The following is a 17,904-nucleotide window of genomic DNA, read 5'->3' on the forward strand; positions in this document are numbered from 1 at the left end:
GGTCCCACACGACAGACTGGTATAAAAACTAAAAATCACATGGGATTTGGGGTGGGCTGGCTAGATGGATACAGAACTGGCTGGGTTCTAGAAGGCAGAGAGTAGCGGTGGAAGGGTGTTTTTCAGAGTGGAGATATGTAGCTAGTGGTGTTCCGCAGGGATCAGTGCTGGGATCTCTGTTGTTTGTGATTTATATAAAGGCACATTAGCAACATTTAAGAGGAATCTAGATGGGTACAGGAATAGGGAGGGAACAGAGGGATACGGACTGAGAAAGGGCAGAAGGTTTTTTTCAGTTGTGTTGGAGCATCGTGATCAGCACAGGCTTGGAGGGCTGAGGCCCTTCACCCACTAATAGGGAACTTGAGCTGGGTTTAGACCATCGTGAGGCAGATTGGTTTTACCCTACTGATGATACAAAGTGTTGTTGCAATAGTAACCCTGATCAGATTCTCTCAGTCCACCCTGTCAGTTCTATCAATCACAACTTCACTTTCTCACTCACAGTAACAGCAGGATCGCTCTAACCAGGACGTGGTCTCTGACCCCCCCCTCCCCTCCACACCCTCCCAATATAAAGGTTATTCTCTAGACCTGTCTGAGACATTTCAATCATCTGAAATGAGCCTCTTTGAACCTTCGCTGTTTCTACATTTTCACCATTTAGAGATCAGCTTGTTTTATCCAGGATTCATGCACGTTTATCACACTGTTGCCTATCACAAATTAAAATAAGTTAATCAGCTTTACTCTGTATCTAACCCCGTGCTGTACCTGTCCTGGGAGTGTTTGCTGGGGGACAGTGTAGAGGGAGCTTTACTCTGTATCTAACCCCGTGCTGTACCTGTCCTGGGAGTGTTTGATGGGGGGACAGTGTAGAGGGAGCTTTACTCTGTATCTAACCCCGTGCTGTACCTGTCCTGGGAGTGTTTGATGGGGGGACAGTGTAGAGGGAGCTTTACTCTGTATCTAACCCCGTGCTGTACCTGTCCTGGGAGTGTTTGATGGGGGGACTGTGTAGAGGGAGCTTTACTCTGTATCTAACCCTGTGCTGTACCTGTCCTGGGAGTGTTTGATGGGGTGTTTGATGTCAGCCACTTCAGGTCTTGAACAGCAGGTTAGGTGTAAGGATTCGCATTCTAATCAGTAATCTCTAAACTGTCTGTGCTTTATATGCTCTGTCTGAGGCCAGAACTCTCCATTCACCTAACGAAGGGACTAACCCGAAAGCTTGTGAGTCTATTATCAAATAAATCGGTTGGACTAAAACCTGGTGTTGTCAGACATTTTACAGTGTTTGATGGGGACAGTGTAGAGGGAGCTTTACTCTGTATCTAACCCCGTGCTGTACCTGTCCTGGGAGTGTTTGATGGGGACAGTGTAGAGGGAGCTTTACTCTGTATCTAACCCTGTGCTGTACCTGTCCTGGGAGTGTTTGATGGGGACAGTGTAGAGGGAGCTTTACTCTGTATCTAACCCCGTGCTGTACCTGTCCTGGGAGTGTTTGATGGGGCACAGTGTAGAAGGAGCTTTACTCTGTATCTAACCCCGTGCTGAACCTGTCCTGGGAGTGTTTGCTGGGGGACAGTGTAGAGGGAGCTTTACTCTGTATCTAACCCCGTGCTGTACCTGTCCTGGGAGTGTTTGATAGGGACTGTGTAGAGGAAGCTTTACGCTGTATCTAACCCTGTGCTGCATCTGTCCTGGGAGTGTTTGATGGGGGACAGTGTAGAGAGAACTTTACTCTGTATCTAACCCCGTGCTGTACCTGTCCTGGGAGTGTTTGATGGGGACAGTGTAGAGGGAGCTTTACTCTGTATCTAACCCTGTGCTGTACCTGTCCTGGGAGTGTTTGATGGGGGACAGTGTGGAGGGATCTTTACTCTGTATCTAACCCTGTGCTGTACCTGTCCTGGGAGTGTTTGATGGGGGGACAGTGTAGAGGGAGCTTTACTCTGTATCTAACCCCGTGCTGTACCTGTCCTGGGAGTGTTTGATGGGGGACAGTGTAGAGGGAGCTTTACTCTGTATCTAACCCCGTGCTGTACCTGTCCTGGGAGTGTTTGATGGGGGACAGTGTAGAGGGAGCTTTACTCTGTATCTAACCCCGTGCTGTACCTGTCCTGGGAGTGTTTGATGCTGATGCAGATTATTTTGGCTTTTCACAATAAATCATTAAAAAGCCTTGTTGGAATTCCTTTCAGACTGTTTTTCCTTTATTCCCAAATGGAAGTTGGTGTGTGGGATACCTCTTGGCACAGGCCTCGGGGGGCTGAATGGCCTGTGTGTGTGTGTGTGTGTGTGCTGGTCTGATGTGAAATGTTCCACATTGTTGCACCGACTCTCCCTGGCCTCGGGTGGATGGTTTAGAATCCTGCCGTTTCCTACACCCGAGAATCAATGGCGTACATCTTTCCAATTTCACTCCTGCCAGTCTGATACAGGGGCTGATTCCTTCTGCTAGTTGTGTCTGTGGATAGAATGAAGACAATTGTGAAAAGTTTCTCTATTGAGTTGATTCTCAGGGATATTCGGGGAAGTTTGAAGTCAACATTTTCCAGTCCAGTTTGTGTCAACACATCAGACATTTTATTCACATCTCGTGAGAAATCATTACAAAGTCTTTATTATTCCACTGTTTCACCAGCAGATACCCTAGAAATCTCCCCCCTCTTTGTGTCTGCCTCCCCTCTCCCTTCTCTCTCATCTTTTGCTCTGTCTGTCTCTGTCATTGCCTTTTTCTCTGATATTCTTCCCTCTCTCAGTCTCCCTCTCCTCACTGAGCTGGGGTCCTGGTACTGACACATCCCCTGCTGTTATGTCCGCTGATTAAACTGAGCTTCTCCTGACCTCGCTCCAGCAGTTGAGCTCAGCGCCGTCACTGCTGCTGCGATTTGACACAGAGAGGGGAGTCCCCCTCTCGCTAAATGGCATCAGCAAAACATTGTAGTTTGCAGTAGAGAGTTGACCAAGCAGTGAGGGAGGAACAGCCCACACTGGGGATAAGGATCTTACCCCCTGCCAGAATGGGAGACATTTGACTTTTTACACCAACGCAGCTGGTTTACTGTTGCCAAATCACCAAATTTAATGGATTTGGTTTCACTATTTGTCCGAATGAGATTTACAGCATTTGCTGATGGGACAAGGCCAGTGTTTATCGCTCATCCCTGGAGAATGTGGTGGTGAGCTGCCATCCTGAAGAGACATCCTCTGGTTTAGAGTCCAGAACACGTCAAACCTCTAATGTAGGAACTCCCCTCAGCTACAACAAAGAGAGAGTCTCTCACCGGGATCAAGTGAGATCTATTGAAACAAGGTCATGGGACTCTTAGAGTTATCGTTCTATGATACTGGGCCCAGCTTACATTTTGCCACAGCTAAATAGCTCGTGGAGAATGGGCAGAAGGAGGAGACACTTGTTCTCCACAGGTTCCCCAGAGAACAGAGTAATATCGGAGTGCAAGGACGAGGGAGAGTTTCTTACCTTTAAAAGGATAGAGGCAGCAGGTAAGGACAGCACCCGACAGGAAACAGCCCATTGATCCAGCCATGGCCAGCCAGCAAGACCAGCCCCACTGATACTGGACACCGAGGAAGACATTCTGAATCACCAGAGTGGATCTCTCCACATACACATCGACAGCGTACAAGACGGAACCAGCCATCCCCGGGATCCCTGTCAGGTTCAATACAGCAACCAGTTATTATCTGTTTGGAGTGGATGGGAAGCTCTTCAACCTGCGGAGACCTCAAGCTGTTACCAATGTGAAAGAGACTATTCTGAGAGATTTCTTCTTTGCTGATGACTGCACCCTGTATGCTGGCTCAGAGCCAGAGATGCAAGTCAGTACGGACAAGTTTCCAAGCTTGTGACAACTTTGGACTCACCATCAACATTGAAAAGACCGAAGTCATGCACCTGCCTGCTCCTCATGCACCGTACACAGAATCCATAATCACAATCAACGGGCAGAAACTACATGCAGTGGACCAGTTCACTTATTTCGGCAGCGCTCTCTCCTGAACAGTGACTATTGATGCAGAAGTTAACTGCAGAATAGCAAAGGCAAGTTCTGCTTTTGGTAGATTGCACTCCACTGTATGGGAATGTCGAGGAATCAGCCCAGCAACATAACTGAAGGTCTACAGCGCCGTGGTACTCACTACCCTCCTGTATGCCTGTGAAATGTGGACAATGTATCGAAGGCATGCAAGACAGCTCAATCATTTCCACATGACTTGTCTTCGCAGAATATTACACATCCGATGGCAAGACAAAGAGCCAGACACTGAAGTTCTCTCTAGAGCAAGTCTACCATCAGTCCACACACTGCTGATGAGAATGCAGACCCGGTGGGCAGGTCATGTCATCCGTATGTCAGACGAGTGCATTAAAACACAGGAACAGGCCCTTTGGCCCTTCTTGTCTGTACTGAACCATTTTTTGCCTAGTCCCACTGACCTGCACTTGGACCATATCCCTCCACACCCCTCTCATCCATGAACCTGTCCAAGTTTTCCTTAAATGTTAAAAGTGACTCCACGTTTACCACTTTATCCGGCAGCTCATTCCACACACCCAACACTCTCTGTGTGAAGATCTGATAACTCTGAGGATTATAATTTCTTTCGAATCGCACCATCCTTTGAGCTATGAGACTGACTGATGCACAAGTGTTCCTGGTTCAACACCTGAGGGCAGAGTTACATAGAACATAGAACATAGAACATAGAACATTACAGCGCAGAACAGGCCCTTCGGCCCACGATGTTGCGCCGACCAGTTACAAAAACAATGACCCACTAGCCTATACCAATCCCTTTTCGTCCATAAACCTATCCAGAGATCTCTTAAACGCCCCCAAACTAGACGCATTTACAACTGCAGCAGGCAGGGCATTCCAATCCCTCACCACCCGCTGGGTAAAGAACCTACCCCTGACATCCGTCCTGTAGCTACCCCCCCTTAATTTAAAGCCATGCCCCCTCGTGCTAGCTTTCTCCTTACTGGATTCACAATCCAAGCTTCCTAGTTTCAGACTTGAGTACAGCACTGAGGGAGTGTGGCACTGAGGGACACGGCACTGAGGGACACGGCACTGAGGGAGTGCGGCACTGAGGGTCAGCGGCACTGAGGGACACGGCACTGAGGGACACGGCACTGAGGGAGTGCGGCACTGAGGGACACGGCACTGAGGGAGTGCGGCACTGAGGGACACGGCACTGAGGGTCAGCGGCACTGAGGGACAGCAGCACTGAGGGAGTGTGGCATTGAGGGTCAGCAGCACTGAGGGACAGCGGCACTGAGGGAGTGTGGCACTGAGGGTCAGCAGCACTGAGGGACAGCGGCACGGCACTGAGGGAGTGCGGCACTGAGGGAGTGTGGCATTGAGGGACAGCGGCACTGAGGGAGTGTGGCATTGAGGGACAGCGGCACTGAGGGAGTGCAGCACTGAGGGTCAGCGGCACTGAGGGACAGCGGCACTGAGGGAGTGCGGCCCTGAGGGAGTGCAGCACTGAGGGACACGGCACTGAGGGTCAGCGGCACTGAGGGACACGGCACTGAGGGTCAGCGGCACTGAGGGAGTGTGGCACTGAGGGACACGGCACTGAGGGTCAGCGGCACTGAGGGAGTGCGGCCCTGAGGGTCAGCGGCACTGAGGGACAGCGGCACTGAGGGAGTGCGGCCCTGAGGGTCAGCGGCACTGAGGGTCAGCGGCACTGAGGGAGTGCGGCACTGAGGGACAGTTACAGAATAAAGAGATCTAGAGGTACATGTTCACAGCTCCTTGAAAGTGGAGTCCCAGGTGGACAGAGTGGTGAAGAAGGCATTCGGCATGCTTGGTTTCATCGGTCAGAACATTGAATACAGGAGTTGGGACGTCTTGTTGAAGTTGTACAAGACATTGGTAAGGCCACACTTGGAATACTGTGTGCAATTCTGGTCACTCTATTATAGAAAGGATATTATTAAACTAGAAAGAGTGCAGAAAAGATTTACTAGGATGCTACCGGGACTTGATGGATTGAGTTATAAGGAGAGGCTGGATAGACTGGGACTTTTGTCTCTGGAGCGTAGGAGGCTGAGGGGTGATCTTATAGAAGGCTATAAACTAATGAGGGGCACAGATCAGCGAGATAGTCAATATCTTTTCCCAAAGGTAGGGGAGTCTAAAACTAGAGGGCATTGGTTTAAGGTGAGAGGTGAGAGATACAAAAGTGTCCAGAGGGGCAGTTTTTCACATGGAGGGTGATGAGTGTCTGGAACAAGCTGCCAGAGGCAGTAGTAACGTTGGTTTGATTTTGTCTTTTGAAATGCATGGGTACGATGGGTATAGAGGGATATGGGCCAATGCGGGCAATTGGGATTAGCTTAGGGGTTTAAAAAAAGGGCGGCATGGACAAGTTGGGCCGAAGGGCCTGTTTCCATGCTGTAAATATCTATGACTGTGATTCTATGAGAGCGGCACCGAGGGAGATCGGCTTGGAGGGAGAGCGGCATTGAGGGAGAGCGCCACCGAGGGAGAGCGGCACCGAGGGAGAGCGGCATTGAGGGAGAGCGGCACCGAGGGAGAGCGGCACCGAGGGAGCGCGGCACCGAGGGAGAGCGGCACCGAGGGAGAGCGGCACCGAGGGAGAGCGGCACCGAGGGAGAGCGGCACCGAGGGAGAGCGGCACCGAGGGAGAGCGGCACCGAGGGAGCGCGGCACCGAGGGAGAGCGGCACCGAGGGAGTGCGGCACCGAGGGAGTGCGGCACCGAGGGAGAGCGGCACCGAGGGAGCGCGGCACCGAGGGAGCGCGGCACCGATGGAGTGCTGCTCTGTTACAGCACTGTCATTGGAGATGCTAATCTGAGGCCCCTCTGTCCTCTCGTGTGGAAGATGCCGAGTTACTGTTCTCCATCGTGTACCTGGATCCAAAATTAATCCCACAATCAGCATCACTGAGGGAGGTTATCTGATCGTTATCACACTGGGGTCCGTGAGAACAGCTCTCAGCAAACTGATCTCTCCCAGAACATTAGTGATTAGAATTTGAGAGAAGTTTCTTGGTTGTGAAGCAACTGGGACGTTCCACGATGGTGATTGGAGGATAGGATTGGAAGCTTATTGTCTCCAGGTCTGTAAGGGGCCGGATAGTTACCTCCAATCAGCAACGTAATCCCCGCCACAAAACACATCCTCAGTTTCATGTCTGGATTGTCTCTCTGGAACTTGATGCAGTCCAGGCCGAGGATAAGGATGATGAAGGAAAATCCAGCCAGGATATCGGCAGTAATCATCAGTGCCCGAGTCATCACCAACTTCACTGTCAGAACAAAAACAAACCGGGTTCACCTTTCACCCCTTGTTCCTTATCACAATTATCCTGCAGAATAAATCCATTTGGTTGGGCTGCTCTGGGAGCTGGGAGTATTTGCTCTGGAATGTGATGGTGTTGGGCAGATATTTAATCTGGAACCGGGAATACAAAATCGGAAGGCTCAGTCAATTCCCTGATTTACGGTCTGTCCAACTCTCTCTCCGTCACAGCCAATGGAAAGTTCTAGCAGCCAGCATCAATATTCACTTTGTAACTTGGCCTGTGTGATATCAGAGCCAGACATCCTGGGGTGAAAGTGAGGGGAACCAGCTCATCACAAATACTGTGAAAACAGCCCAGACCAATGCAGACCACCCCAGGGTCTGCCCCTTTCCCTGTCTCTGTCTGCCTGTCTCTCTGAATATCTATATCTGTCTGTCTATCTGTCTATCTATCTATCTATCTATTAATCTATCTATCTGCCTATCTATCTATTTATCTATGAATCTATGATTCTATCTATCTATCTATCCGTCTGTCTATCTATCTATCTATGATTCTATCTATCTGTCCATGATTCTATCTATCTATCTATCTCTCTGTCTACCTATCTATCTATCTATCTGTCTATGATTCTATCTATCTATCTCTCTGTCTGCCTATCTATCTATCTATCTGTCTATGATTCTATCTATCTATCTCTCTGTCTGTCTATCTATCTATCCGTCTGTCTATCTATCTATGATTCTATCTATCTATCTATCTATCTCTCTATCTGTCTGTCTATCTCGCTATCTATCTTTCTATCTATGTAGCTACCTATCTCTCTATCTCTCTACCTGTCTATCTTTCTATCTGTCTGTCAGTTTGTCTATTAACTGAAAGGAGTTTTGTGAAATCTTTATAATTTTCAATTCAAAAACAGGAGGCCATTCAGCCCTTCCAACCTGTTCCACTATTCAATTAGATTGTGGTTGGATTATATTTCATCTCTATTTACCAACCACAGGACATCAAATCAGCAGCTCACCTGGAGCTCCGCATGGGCAATAGGGCTGGCCAATGATGCCCACACCCTGTGAACCCCGTATCCGTGACTATCCTTATCAAAATAAACCAACCCGTTCCAGCTTTTAGGTGTCACCTGTTTGGCTGAAAGGCCTTGCTGGAATTTTAAGATTTCCATTTTGATGATTGGATCGCAGTTAGTGGGAATCATTTCTCCGCACTGACCTATCAAATCAGTTTGTTCAAAATCACCAAAGCAGTTGGTGACGGGGAGTTCGGGGCCAGCAGAGATTTCCTGAACTTGTTGAAACCTAACATTCTGGGGTGACTTGTCAGGGTAAAGGCTGGGGGTGAGGTGGGGGTTTCCTCTTGTGGGGGGAGCTAGAACTCTGGGCACAATTTCTAGATGGGAATGAGGGGGAATTTCACTCCTCAGAGAGTCAGTAACCTCTGGGATTCTCTGGACCAGAGAGAGGGAATGTTGGGACATTGAGTTAGACGGATTTTTATTGATAAGAGGGTCAAGGGTTTGGGGCAATAGGCAGCAATGTGGAGTTTGGGCCACATTAGTGTTGGCTGTGACCCCATTGAATGGCAGAGCAGGCTCGACGGGCTGAATGGCCAACTCCTGCTCCTGTTTCTTATGATGTAACATCCTGTTAACGGCTTAAAGGGAAAACCCGAATCCTGGGAATCGTGGATCCCCACTCGCGGTGTCTGTTATTCTGGGAAACCCTCTGGTGCACCTATAATCACACATTAGTGAGGCAGAGCTGGAATGAAAGGGACCTTTCACTTTTTGGATCCATTTGGTGGCTGTTGCCGGGTGACAGAGTGTGAGCTGGAAAAGTGGCTCCGCTCTGTTGGACATTGCACAATATTCCCTTTGAAAAACACTTGGCCCAGGGAAGCCGCAACAAAACAGAGAGATAATGGGGTGACATGAAGCATGTAGTATGACCACAGGCTACATGAAACATGTAATATGACAACAGTCCCAGCGCTCTCCATCTCTGTAACCTCCATCAGTCCTACCGCCCTCCAGGATCTCTGCACTTCTCCAATTCCGGCCTCTTAATTATCCCCAATTTTAAAAGTTCAGTCTGTGTTGGCCATGCCTTCAGATTCCTGGTCCCTCAGCTTTGGAATCCTCTCGCTAAACACCTTCCTTAAATCCACCTCTTTGACCAAGCTTTCTTCACATCTCCTTAGGTGTAGGAGAGCCACAATTTATTGGCCAATAGGTTTGAGATTGTTTGGATGGGAGTGTGGAGCGGTGGGTTTACAGTGAGCGGGATCTTGCGCTCAACTTCATTTCTGGGAGAACTTCCTCTCCTCCCCTCCCCCCACCTCAGGATCCAAAGGCCAAAGCCAAGGAAATACACAACTCGCTCGGTTTACTTGTGGAAATGTGTCGGCGTGAGTACTTGGCCTGACTGAAATCCAAGCTCACTTCCTGTCTGAATAGGACATAGAACATAGAAAACTACAGCACAATCAGGCCCTTCGGCCCACAAGTTGCGCCAATCATATCCCAACCTACCAGGCCTATCTATACCCTCAATCCCATTAAATCCCATACACTCATCCAGAAGCCTCTTAAAAGACCCCAGCGAGTTCGCCTCCACCACCACTGACGACCGTCGAGTTTGGTTCAGGCGCTCAGACCATTCTCAGTCTGTGGGTTAGGGTTGGAGTTACACTGTCTGGGTGACTAGAATGTGTTATCTGATGGAAACTGACAAAAATTGAATTTATTGAACGTATCACAGAACTAAGGCACAACAGCAGTCCAGACGATACTCACAGGGAAGGTCGGATAGAATTGAATCATAGTCATCGCATGTTCGAATCCCATCAACTGTACTTGTGACACATTCCCACCAGAGACCACGACACTTCTGACTCACCTGAGCAAAAATATCACAAACAGATAGTCAGAGCTGAAAAATAAATGAATCCAGGAGGAACTAATCCGTCCAAAGGTGACGTTGGTTATCAGACCTGGAGAATATTGGCCTTTCCACCTTTACAAAGCCACAAGATTTGTAGCCTCTGGAACCGGGTTTCTAATATTGGCCAGCATTTCACCAATTGTTTCTGAATAATGTCACAGAAATCCATGTCCAAATGCAGCAAGATCCAGACAATATCTAGACTTGGGCTGACAAGTGGCAGGAATGTTTGTACCACACAAACACCAGGCAATGACTGTCTCCAACAAGAGAGAATCTAACAATTTCCCCCTCGACATTCAATGACATAACTATGCTGACTCCCTACTATCAATATTCTGCAGTTACCATTGACCAGAAACTGAACTGGACTATCCATATAAATACTGTGGCTTTAGAAGTTGGGAACCCAACAGTAACTAACTCACCTCCTAACTCCCTAAAGCCTGTCCGCCATCTCCAAGGGATAAGTCTGAAGTGTGATGGAATACTCTCCATTTTGGTGCCTCTTGGGATTTCAGAGTAGGGTTTGATTAAGTTGATTCACAGAGGCCGAGGCATGTGCCAATGAGTGGCATTACACTTACAGTGACAAGCAGGCAGTTTTCTGCTTGGGTCTGCAAGGAGTAGGAGCTCTCTCTCTCTCTCTCTCTGTCTGGAGAGTGTAATTTGGGACCTGCCAGAAAATAGATATCTCTCTCCAGAGGTATTGTGGAGGCTTGAAGCCTAGCAACAAGCGTACCAGCATGTAAGTCTGCTCTTTGCTAACTGATTTGAAAGAGGAGTTTATGTCTATGAGGAATATTGCTTAAATTGGAACGAATGGTGATAATCTAGCAATTAAGAATAGTAGCTTGTCATGTACATATATCAATTGGTAAAATTTTGCTAATACTCTTTGTTATAGTTAAACTGTATTGTTAAATAAAATTTGTTTTAACAGAAGGTTCCTAGTGTGTCAACAGGATCTGACCTGGAGTGAAACATCTTATTCTTACCCTAATACCAAAATCAAAAACAATTAGAGTCTAGTCTAACTTCACTTTATTCCTTACAATTTCTGATCTGATCCCAATCATGTCTGGGTGTAGAATCCCGAATGCTGACCAGTCTGATAAGAATTGTTATTGTTTCAATAGGTTACCCTTTGTAACAGTGTCTGCTCTGGAAACGTTCCCATTGTCACCCCCTCTAGAACTCCGTTCCCCATATGGATAATATATTTATCCGTGGCTTCCTGAGGTTCGGACAAGATCAGAGAGTCGGAGCTGTCCTGAGTGGCTGAAGGGATGCGGATCTAACAGTGACTGAAAAACGTGAGTTCACCAAACCTGTGAGTTTCCCCAGTGGGGTGAAATGAGGAAAGTTAATGTGTGTGAAATGAAGTTAATCATTGCCTTGAATTACACTGCAGTTTGCAGAATGAGTGAGCAGGATATTTTGACACTCGGAATATAAAACCCACTCTGCCTGATTAATGCATTCTGAATATAACCAAACTCTCTGAGGCTCAACATTCATCTGTATTACACTCAATTAACCATTTCATGGGCAGAGTGTCGCTCGTGATGTGCATACTTAGTGCGTGGCACAGGGAGCTGCTGCATTCGGGACAGGGGACTGGCACTCCAGAACCAGTTGCCGCTCTCTCCCATTAGCTGTGGCTCTGAGTGTTGGATACTGAATTCCTCACGCCAGTACCACATCACCCTTCCCCCAACTCCAACCACCCCCCGAAAGGATGGACAGCCTTCCCAGCCCTCTGGACATCTGACCCTTTGATGGACGCAGGGCTTCCGGCTCATCTCTGTCACTTTAGGGATGTGTGAGCAGATTTGTGATCTGAAACTCCCCGAAACCACATGCTGAACGGACGGGCACCTTTCCCCAGTGCCCACACTGGACACAATCATTACTCACCCAGGCCAAGCATAGAAACACACTGAGTCTTTACCAGCACTGGATCCAGGCACACCGGTTATACCCACTGCCCCCAGCTGCCACCTCTGCCCAGGGTCTCCTCTGCCAGGTGGGGGCTGCCTGGCTGTCACCACCTCAATCAGGAATCCCGCTCTGACTCTCTGATCATGTTTATCCCTCAGGAAGCCATGGATAAATCTATCAACCATATGGAGAATGGTGTTCCAGAGCGGGAGTCATTGGGAATGCTGTGATCAGTGATGTAACAGGAGGATATGGGATTACATTCGCTAGAATTCAGGCTGGGCAGGAGGAGAGTCCAGTCTGAATTCCAGCGAATATATCCCGAGAGGGATCTCGGGGTCTGTGTGCATCGCTCCCTGAAAGTTGGCACCCAGGTTGATAAGGTTGTTAAGAAGGCGTACGGTGTGTTAGCTTTTATTGGTAGAGGGATTGAATTTCGGAGCCGTGAGGTCATGTTGCAACTGTACAAAACTCTGGTGCGGCCGCACTTGGAGTATTGCGTACAGTTCTGGTCACCGCATTATAAGAAAGATGTGGAGGCATTGGAAAGGGTGCAGAGGAGGTTTACCAGGATGTTGCCTGATATGGTGGGAAGGTCTTATGAGGAAAGGCTGAGGGACTTGAGGTTGTTTTCATTAGAGAGAAGAAGGTTAAGAGGTGACCTAATTGAGGCAAGATGATCAGAGGGTTAGATAGGGTGGACAGTGAGAGCCTTTTTCCTCGGATGGTGATGGCTAACACAAGGGGACATAGCTTTAAATTGAGGGGTGATAATTATAGGATGGATGTCAGAGGTAGGTTCTTTACTCAGAGGGTAGTAAGGGCGTGGAATGCCCTGCCTGCAGCAGTTGTGGACTCGCCGACTTTAAGGGCATTCAAATGGTCAGTGGATAGGCATATGGATAACATTGGAATAGTTTAGGTTAGAGGGTCATTAGATTGGTTCCACTGGTCGGCGCAACATCGAGGGCCGAAGGGCCTGTACTGCGCTGGAATGTTCTATGATCTATCCTGAGTGGCTGATGGGATGTGGGTCTAATATTGAATGTGCCTTTAAACTTCATGGTGGGCTGTTATTGGACAATGCGGCCCTCACTCGGGCACACTCCTGCCTCCGATCCAGTGCAGGGATGATTCCTGCTGACTCCCACTCCAGTGGCCAACCAGATAACATCCCACTCCTGAACTGATCGTGGTCCATTCAACCTTTGCAACTGACAATCCCACCCAGGTCCTATCTCTGTGACTCCAGATATTTACCCTGCTAATCCCCCTGACACTGAGGGAGAATTTAGCACAGCCAATCAACCTAACCAGCACGTCTCTCGGGCTGTGGGGGCGAAACCGGAGCACCCGGAGGAAACCCACGCAGACACGGGGAGAACATGCAAACTCCACACAGACAGTGACCCACAGCTGGAATTGAGGCGCTGTGAGGCAGCAGTGCTAACCACTGTGCCACAGTGCCACCCCTGCCTTCATCTCCTTACTTAACAAAAACTTTTCAATCCAGATTTAAGTGAATCAGTGGGAAATTCTAGCACTGCACTGGGATATGAGGGTGAACAGCGCACACTATTTGACTCTTTCTGTGCATTGACTTTGATGTAAGTTCTCATCAGCATCCAAGCCCAGTGATAATGTCACAGCCAATCACCAGTAAGCTGCTAGAATTGAGTTTGAAAGAAGGGGATCCTCACATCCTTCTGATTCTCTGGGTGGGGGGGTAATATCCCCAATCAGGCTGAAATGACTCAAGTTAATGTGTATCAAATGAAGTTAATCATTGCCTTAAATACTGTACACATTTTCAGAATAAGTGAGCAACTTATTCTAACACATCAGTATCATACGAAGCTTTATAAGCTTAAACAAAAATACTGGAAAATCTCAGCGGGTCTGACAGCATCTATGGTGAGAGAATAGAGCCAAAGTTTCAAGTCTGGATGACCCTGTGTTGGTTCTATTCTCTTCCCACTGACACTGTCAAAGCTGTTGAGATTTTCCAGCCTTTTTCAGTTTTTGTTTCAGATTCCAGCATCCGCAGTATTTTGTTTTACCTGTATGATTATTGCAGTTTGGGGTTGAAATGTTAAGTATCCTACCTGGCCTCCTATAATCATGTCCTGTGGGAATGTCTGTAAACAGCCACAGTAAAACACAACACCAGAAATAGTGTCATCATTAAACGGGTAACATGAGGTTAAGAGTGGAGCTGAGATTGAGCTTTAAAAGCTGGAAGGGAAGCCAGGAAGAGGAACACTGCAATTCTCCAAGGAAAAGCTAACACAAAGCAAAAGATTAAAGTAAAATATTGGGAGAGACAAAAATGGCTGTAAATTTGTCACTTCGAGCTCCTGTCGAAATGAAAGACGATATGAGGCTGAACTGGTGTTTATGTACTGGTAAAACTACCACATTTAACTAACAAGCTCGAGCCAATAAAAGTCGCAACCATTTGAACTTCACTGGGGAGTGACTGCGACAAATTATATTCCACCCTAAATCCACCCAAGGAACAGGAAAAAAACAGAGTGCAGGAATTTTGAAAGCCTTGAAGGCATGCTTCCAACCCCAAGTGAGTGTAACTTATGAACAGTATGTGTTCAACATTAGAGATCATGGTGTAAAACTGTGAATGGATCAGTATGTGACTGCGGTGACACAGCTCACAGAATCCTGTGAAACTGGACAAATAAAAGATGATCGCAATAAAGTTAGAATTGTCTTTGGTGCAAGAGATCTGACAGTGAGAACAAGTCTCCAAAGAGAGGAGAAAATTATTCTAAAGAAAATCAGACATGTGGAAACACAGAGATTGTTGGAGAGTACAATGCAGAACAGAGCAGGAGAGACATTCAGCTCAGAGACATTTCAGGTTGAAAGTTCAGGACAGTCGCAGACAAATAGCGGAATGCAAATACCGCGGAGGACAAGGGAAAAGCAGGAATTAACAGATTGGAGAAAGTGGGATTGTCGGGAATGGGGGAAGCGGGATTGTCAGGAATGCAGAAAACGTGATTGTCGCGAATGGGGGAAACGGGATCGTTGGGAATGCAGAAAGTGGGATTGTCAGGAATAGGGAAAGTGGGATTTACGGGAATGACGAAAACAGGATTGCCAGGAATGGGGAAAGCAGGATTGTCAGGAATGGGGGAAGCAGGATTGTCAGGAATGGGGGAAGCAGGATTGTCAGGAATGCAGAAAGCGGGATTGTCGGAAATGGGAAAAGTGGGATTGCCAGGAATGGAGGAAGTGAGATTGTCTGGAATAGGGGAATTGGGATGGTCAGGAATGGGAAAAGCGGGATTGTTGGGACTGGGGAAAGTGGGATTGTTGGGAATGTGGGGAATCGGGACTGTCCGGAATAGGGAACACGATGTTTTAATGACAAGAAGCGGAATCATTTTATACAAAAGTGTTTGGCTGGAAAAAACACTCGGTCAGTGACCAATGAGATGAGTGAATGAGTCAATTGGGCAGATCTCTGACCGGGGTGGGGGGGGGGGGGGGGGGGGGAGAATCTGGTCAGAGAAAGATCTAGAGAATCATCCAATCAGGGACTGATCTGATCATGGAATGATCCAATCAGAGAATGATCGGATCACCTCACCAATAGCTCTGGCCCTGGATCGAACGTTCACTGTCTGCTGTTAAATTGGGAAATCCAATCCTGGTTTCACTGAACTGACTCCTCCTTGACTATCCCACAGCCAGCGAGCTGCAGTTATCCCATTGCAGGAACGCAGGAATGAGAAGAGGCAATTGTATCCCCCAACAAACAGGGAGAGCAGGACTCAGCACCTCAATCCCGTTCAATGGGACCGTGACTGATCTGCATCTTATCTCCATCTGTCCACTTTGCTTTCATATCACTCCGTCTCCTTCCTAAACAAAAACCTTTCAATTCTGATTTAACTTGATGGAAGATTCTAGAACTCTATCAGAGTTTGCATTGAGTTACCAAGATTCCTGCACCGTCTGAACCAAAGCATTGGCAAGATTCAGGAGGAACTGTTCCAATAAGATGGCTTTTTTTAAACCTAAAATAAATCTCTGATCAATATTGGAAATACGTCACTGTTGCCCAGAGAGAGAAGGTCGACATTTTGGGTTTTAAAAGTCTGGACTTGGATTTCCTCCCTCCACATTCCCGGGCCCAATCTCACCTCTAAACTGTCGTCAGCATTCACCATCCAGCAGTGTGTCCATGTGGCCACAACGAGGAAGGCCGCGGACACCAGAGAGATAAAGAAAGCTACAAACTGGAGAACCTCCCTCATCACAGCCTGGGCCACGGAGGTGTGAGCAGGACGCACAGGTCGAACTGGTCCCCTCCGAGGGCTCGCTGAGTCTGTCAGACTCACTGCAGACCCCGTGGACCAACTGACTCTGCCCAAACTATCACCCGGCCACCAGCCAACAGCATCATGTGGTCCGAGACTCTGGCCAATCGAGCTGCCCCATTAATACAAATCACACCATGTTGTTGTTGTTTTAAGAAGTTGGTGAGGAATTCAAGGACATTGTATAGGACAACGGGAGGGAAACTGGGATGACGGGAAAGGTCGAGGTTAGTGAATTATTTCACAAACCGGAATGTTGGAGCCTTGATAAATAAAGGATACGAGCGGCACCTGGGGGACAGGGACACTCGTCAGAGACAAAAATCAAGAATGTTGTAATATAAACATAATATATTCAAAAAACAACATTCTTTCCAAATCTCCACAAAAAAACTACCACAAGACTTTGATCGGGAATCGACATTTGGTAGTGTTTAAAATCAAAACAACTTTGATAGAATGAAGAGAAAGTCACCACTGGTTAAAGGCTCAGCACAGTAAAAAGTCTGACAACACCAGGTTTAAGTCCAACTGATTTATTTGATAGTAAACTCACAAGCTTTCAAGGGGTTTCCCTCTTCGTCAGGTGAATGGAGAGTTCTGGCCTCGGACAGAGCATATAAAGCACAGACAGTTTACAAATTACTGATTAGAATGCAAATCCTTACACCTAACCTGCTGTTCAAGACCTGAAGTGGCTGACAATGTGTGTGGAAGGAGCACTGATCACAGGTTACAGAGATGTGTATTGTCTCCAGACAGTACAGTAAGTGAGGTTTTGCAAATCCAGGCAAGTCACGGGGGTTACAGATAGTGCGACATGAACCCAAGATCCCTGTTGAGACCGTCCTCATGTGTGCGGAACTTGGCTATCAGTCTCTGTTCAGCGACTCTGCGCTGTCGTGTGTCATGAAGGCCGCCTTGGAGAATGCTTACCCGAAGGTCAGGGGCCGAATGCCCGTGACCACTGGGTTTGGAAAACCTCACTTACTGTACTGTCTGGAGACAATACACATCTCTTTAACCTGTGATCAGTGCTCCTTCCACTCACATTGTCGGCCACTTTAAGACTTGAACAGCAGGTTAGGTGTAAAGATTCGCATTCTAATCAGTAATCTGTAAACTGTCTGTGCTTTATATGCTCTGTCCGAGGCCAGAACTCTCCATTCACCTGACGAAGAGGGAAACCTCGAAAGCTTGTGAGTTTACTATCAAATAAATCGGTTGGACTTAAACCTGGTGTTGTCAGACTTTTTACTGTGTTTACCCCAGTCCAACGCCGGCATACCCACATCATAAAGGCTCAATAACCAAGGCAGAGAAAGTTAAAGTGATTGGAGAACGG

The 17,904-nt window shown here is 47.7% G+C and overlaps 1 protein-coding gene across 1 annotated transcript; it reads right to left on the reverse strand.

Annotated features, from left to right (window-relative positions):
• Positions 1-2,296: 2,296 nt before the first annotated feature.
• LOC145341582 (claudin-16-like) lies at positions 2,297-16,614 on the reverse strand. Its single transcript, XM_080186556.1, has 5 exons — positions 16,383-16,614; positions 10,122-10,224; positions 7,148-7,312; positions 3,488-3,679; positions 2,297-2,470 (listed from the first exon to the last, which is right to left on the reverse strand). The coding sequence occupies exons 1-5, from the start codon at positions 16,494-16,496 to the stop codon at positions 2,385-2,387; spliced, it is 660 nt and encodes a 219-aa protein (XP_080042682.1). The 5' UTR covers positions 16,497-16,614; the 3' UTR covers positions 2,297-2,384.
• Between the last annotated feature and the right edge of the window lie 1,290 nt (positions 16,615-17,904).

This window comes from Carcharhinus amblyrhynchos, chromosome 3 (assembly GCF_965287045.1).
Source record: "Carcharhinus amblyrhynchos chromosome 3, sCarAmb.v2.hapA, whole genome shotgun sequence".
NCBI lineage: Eukaryota > Metazoa > Chordata > Chondrichthyes > Carcharhiniformes > Carcharhinidae > Carcharhinus > Carcharhinus amblyrhynchos.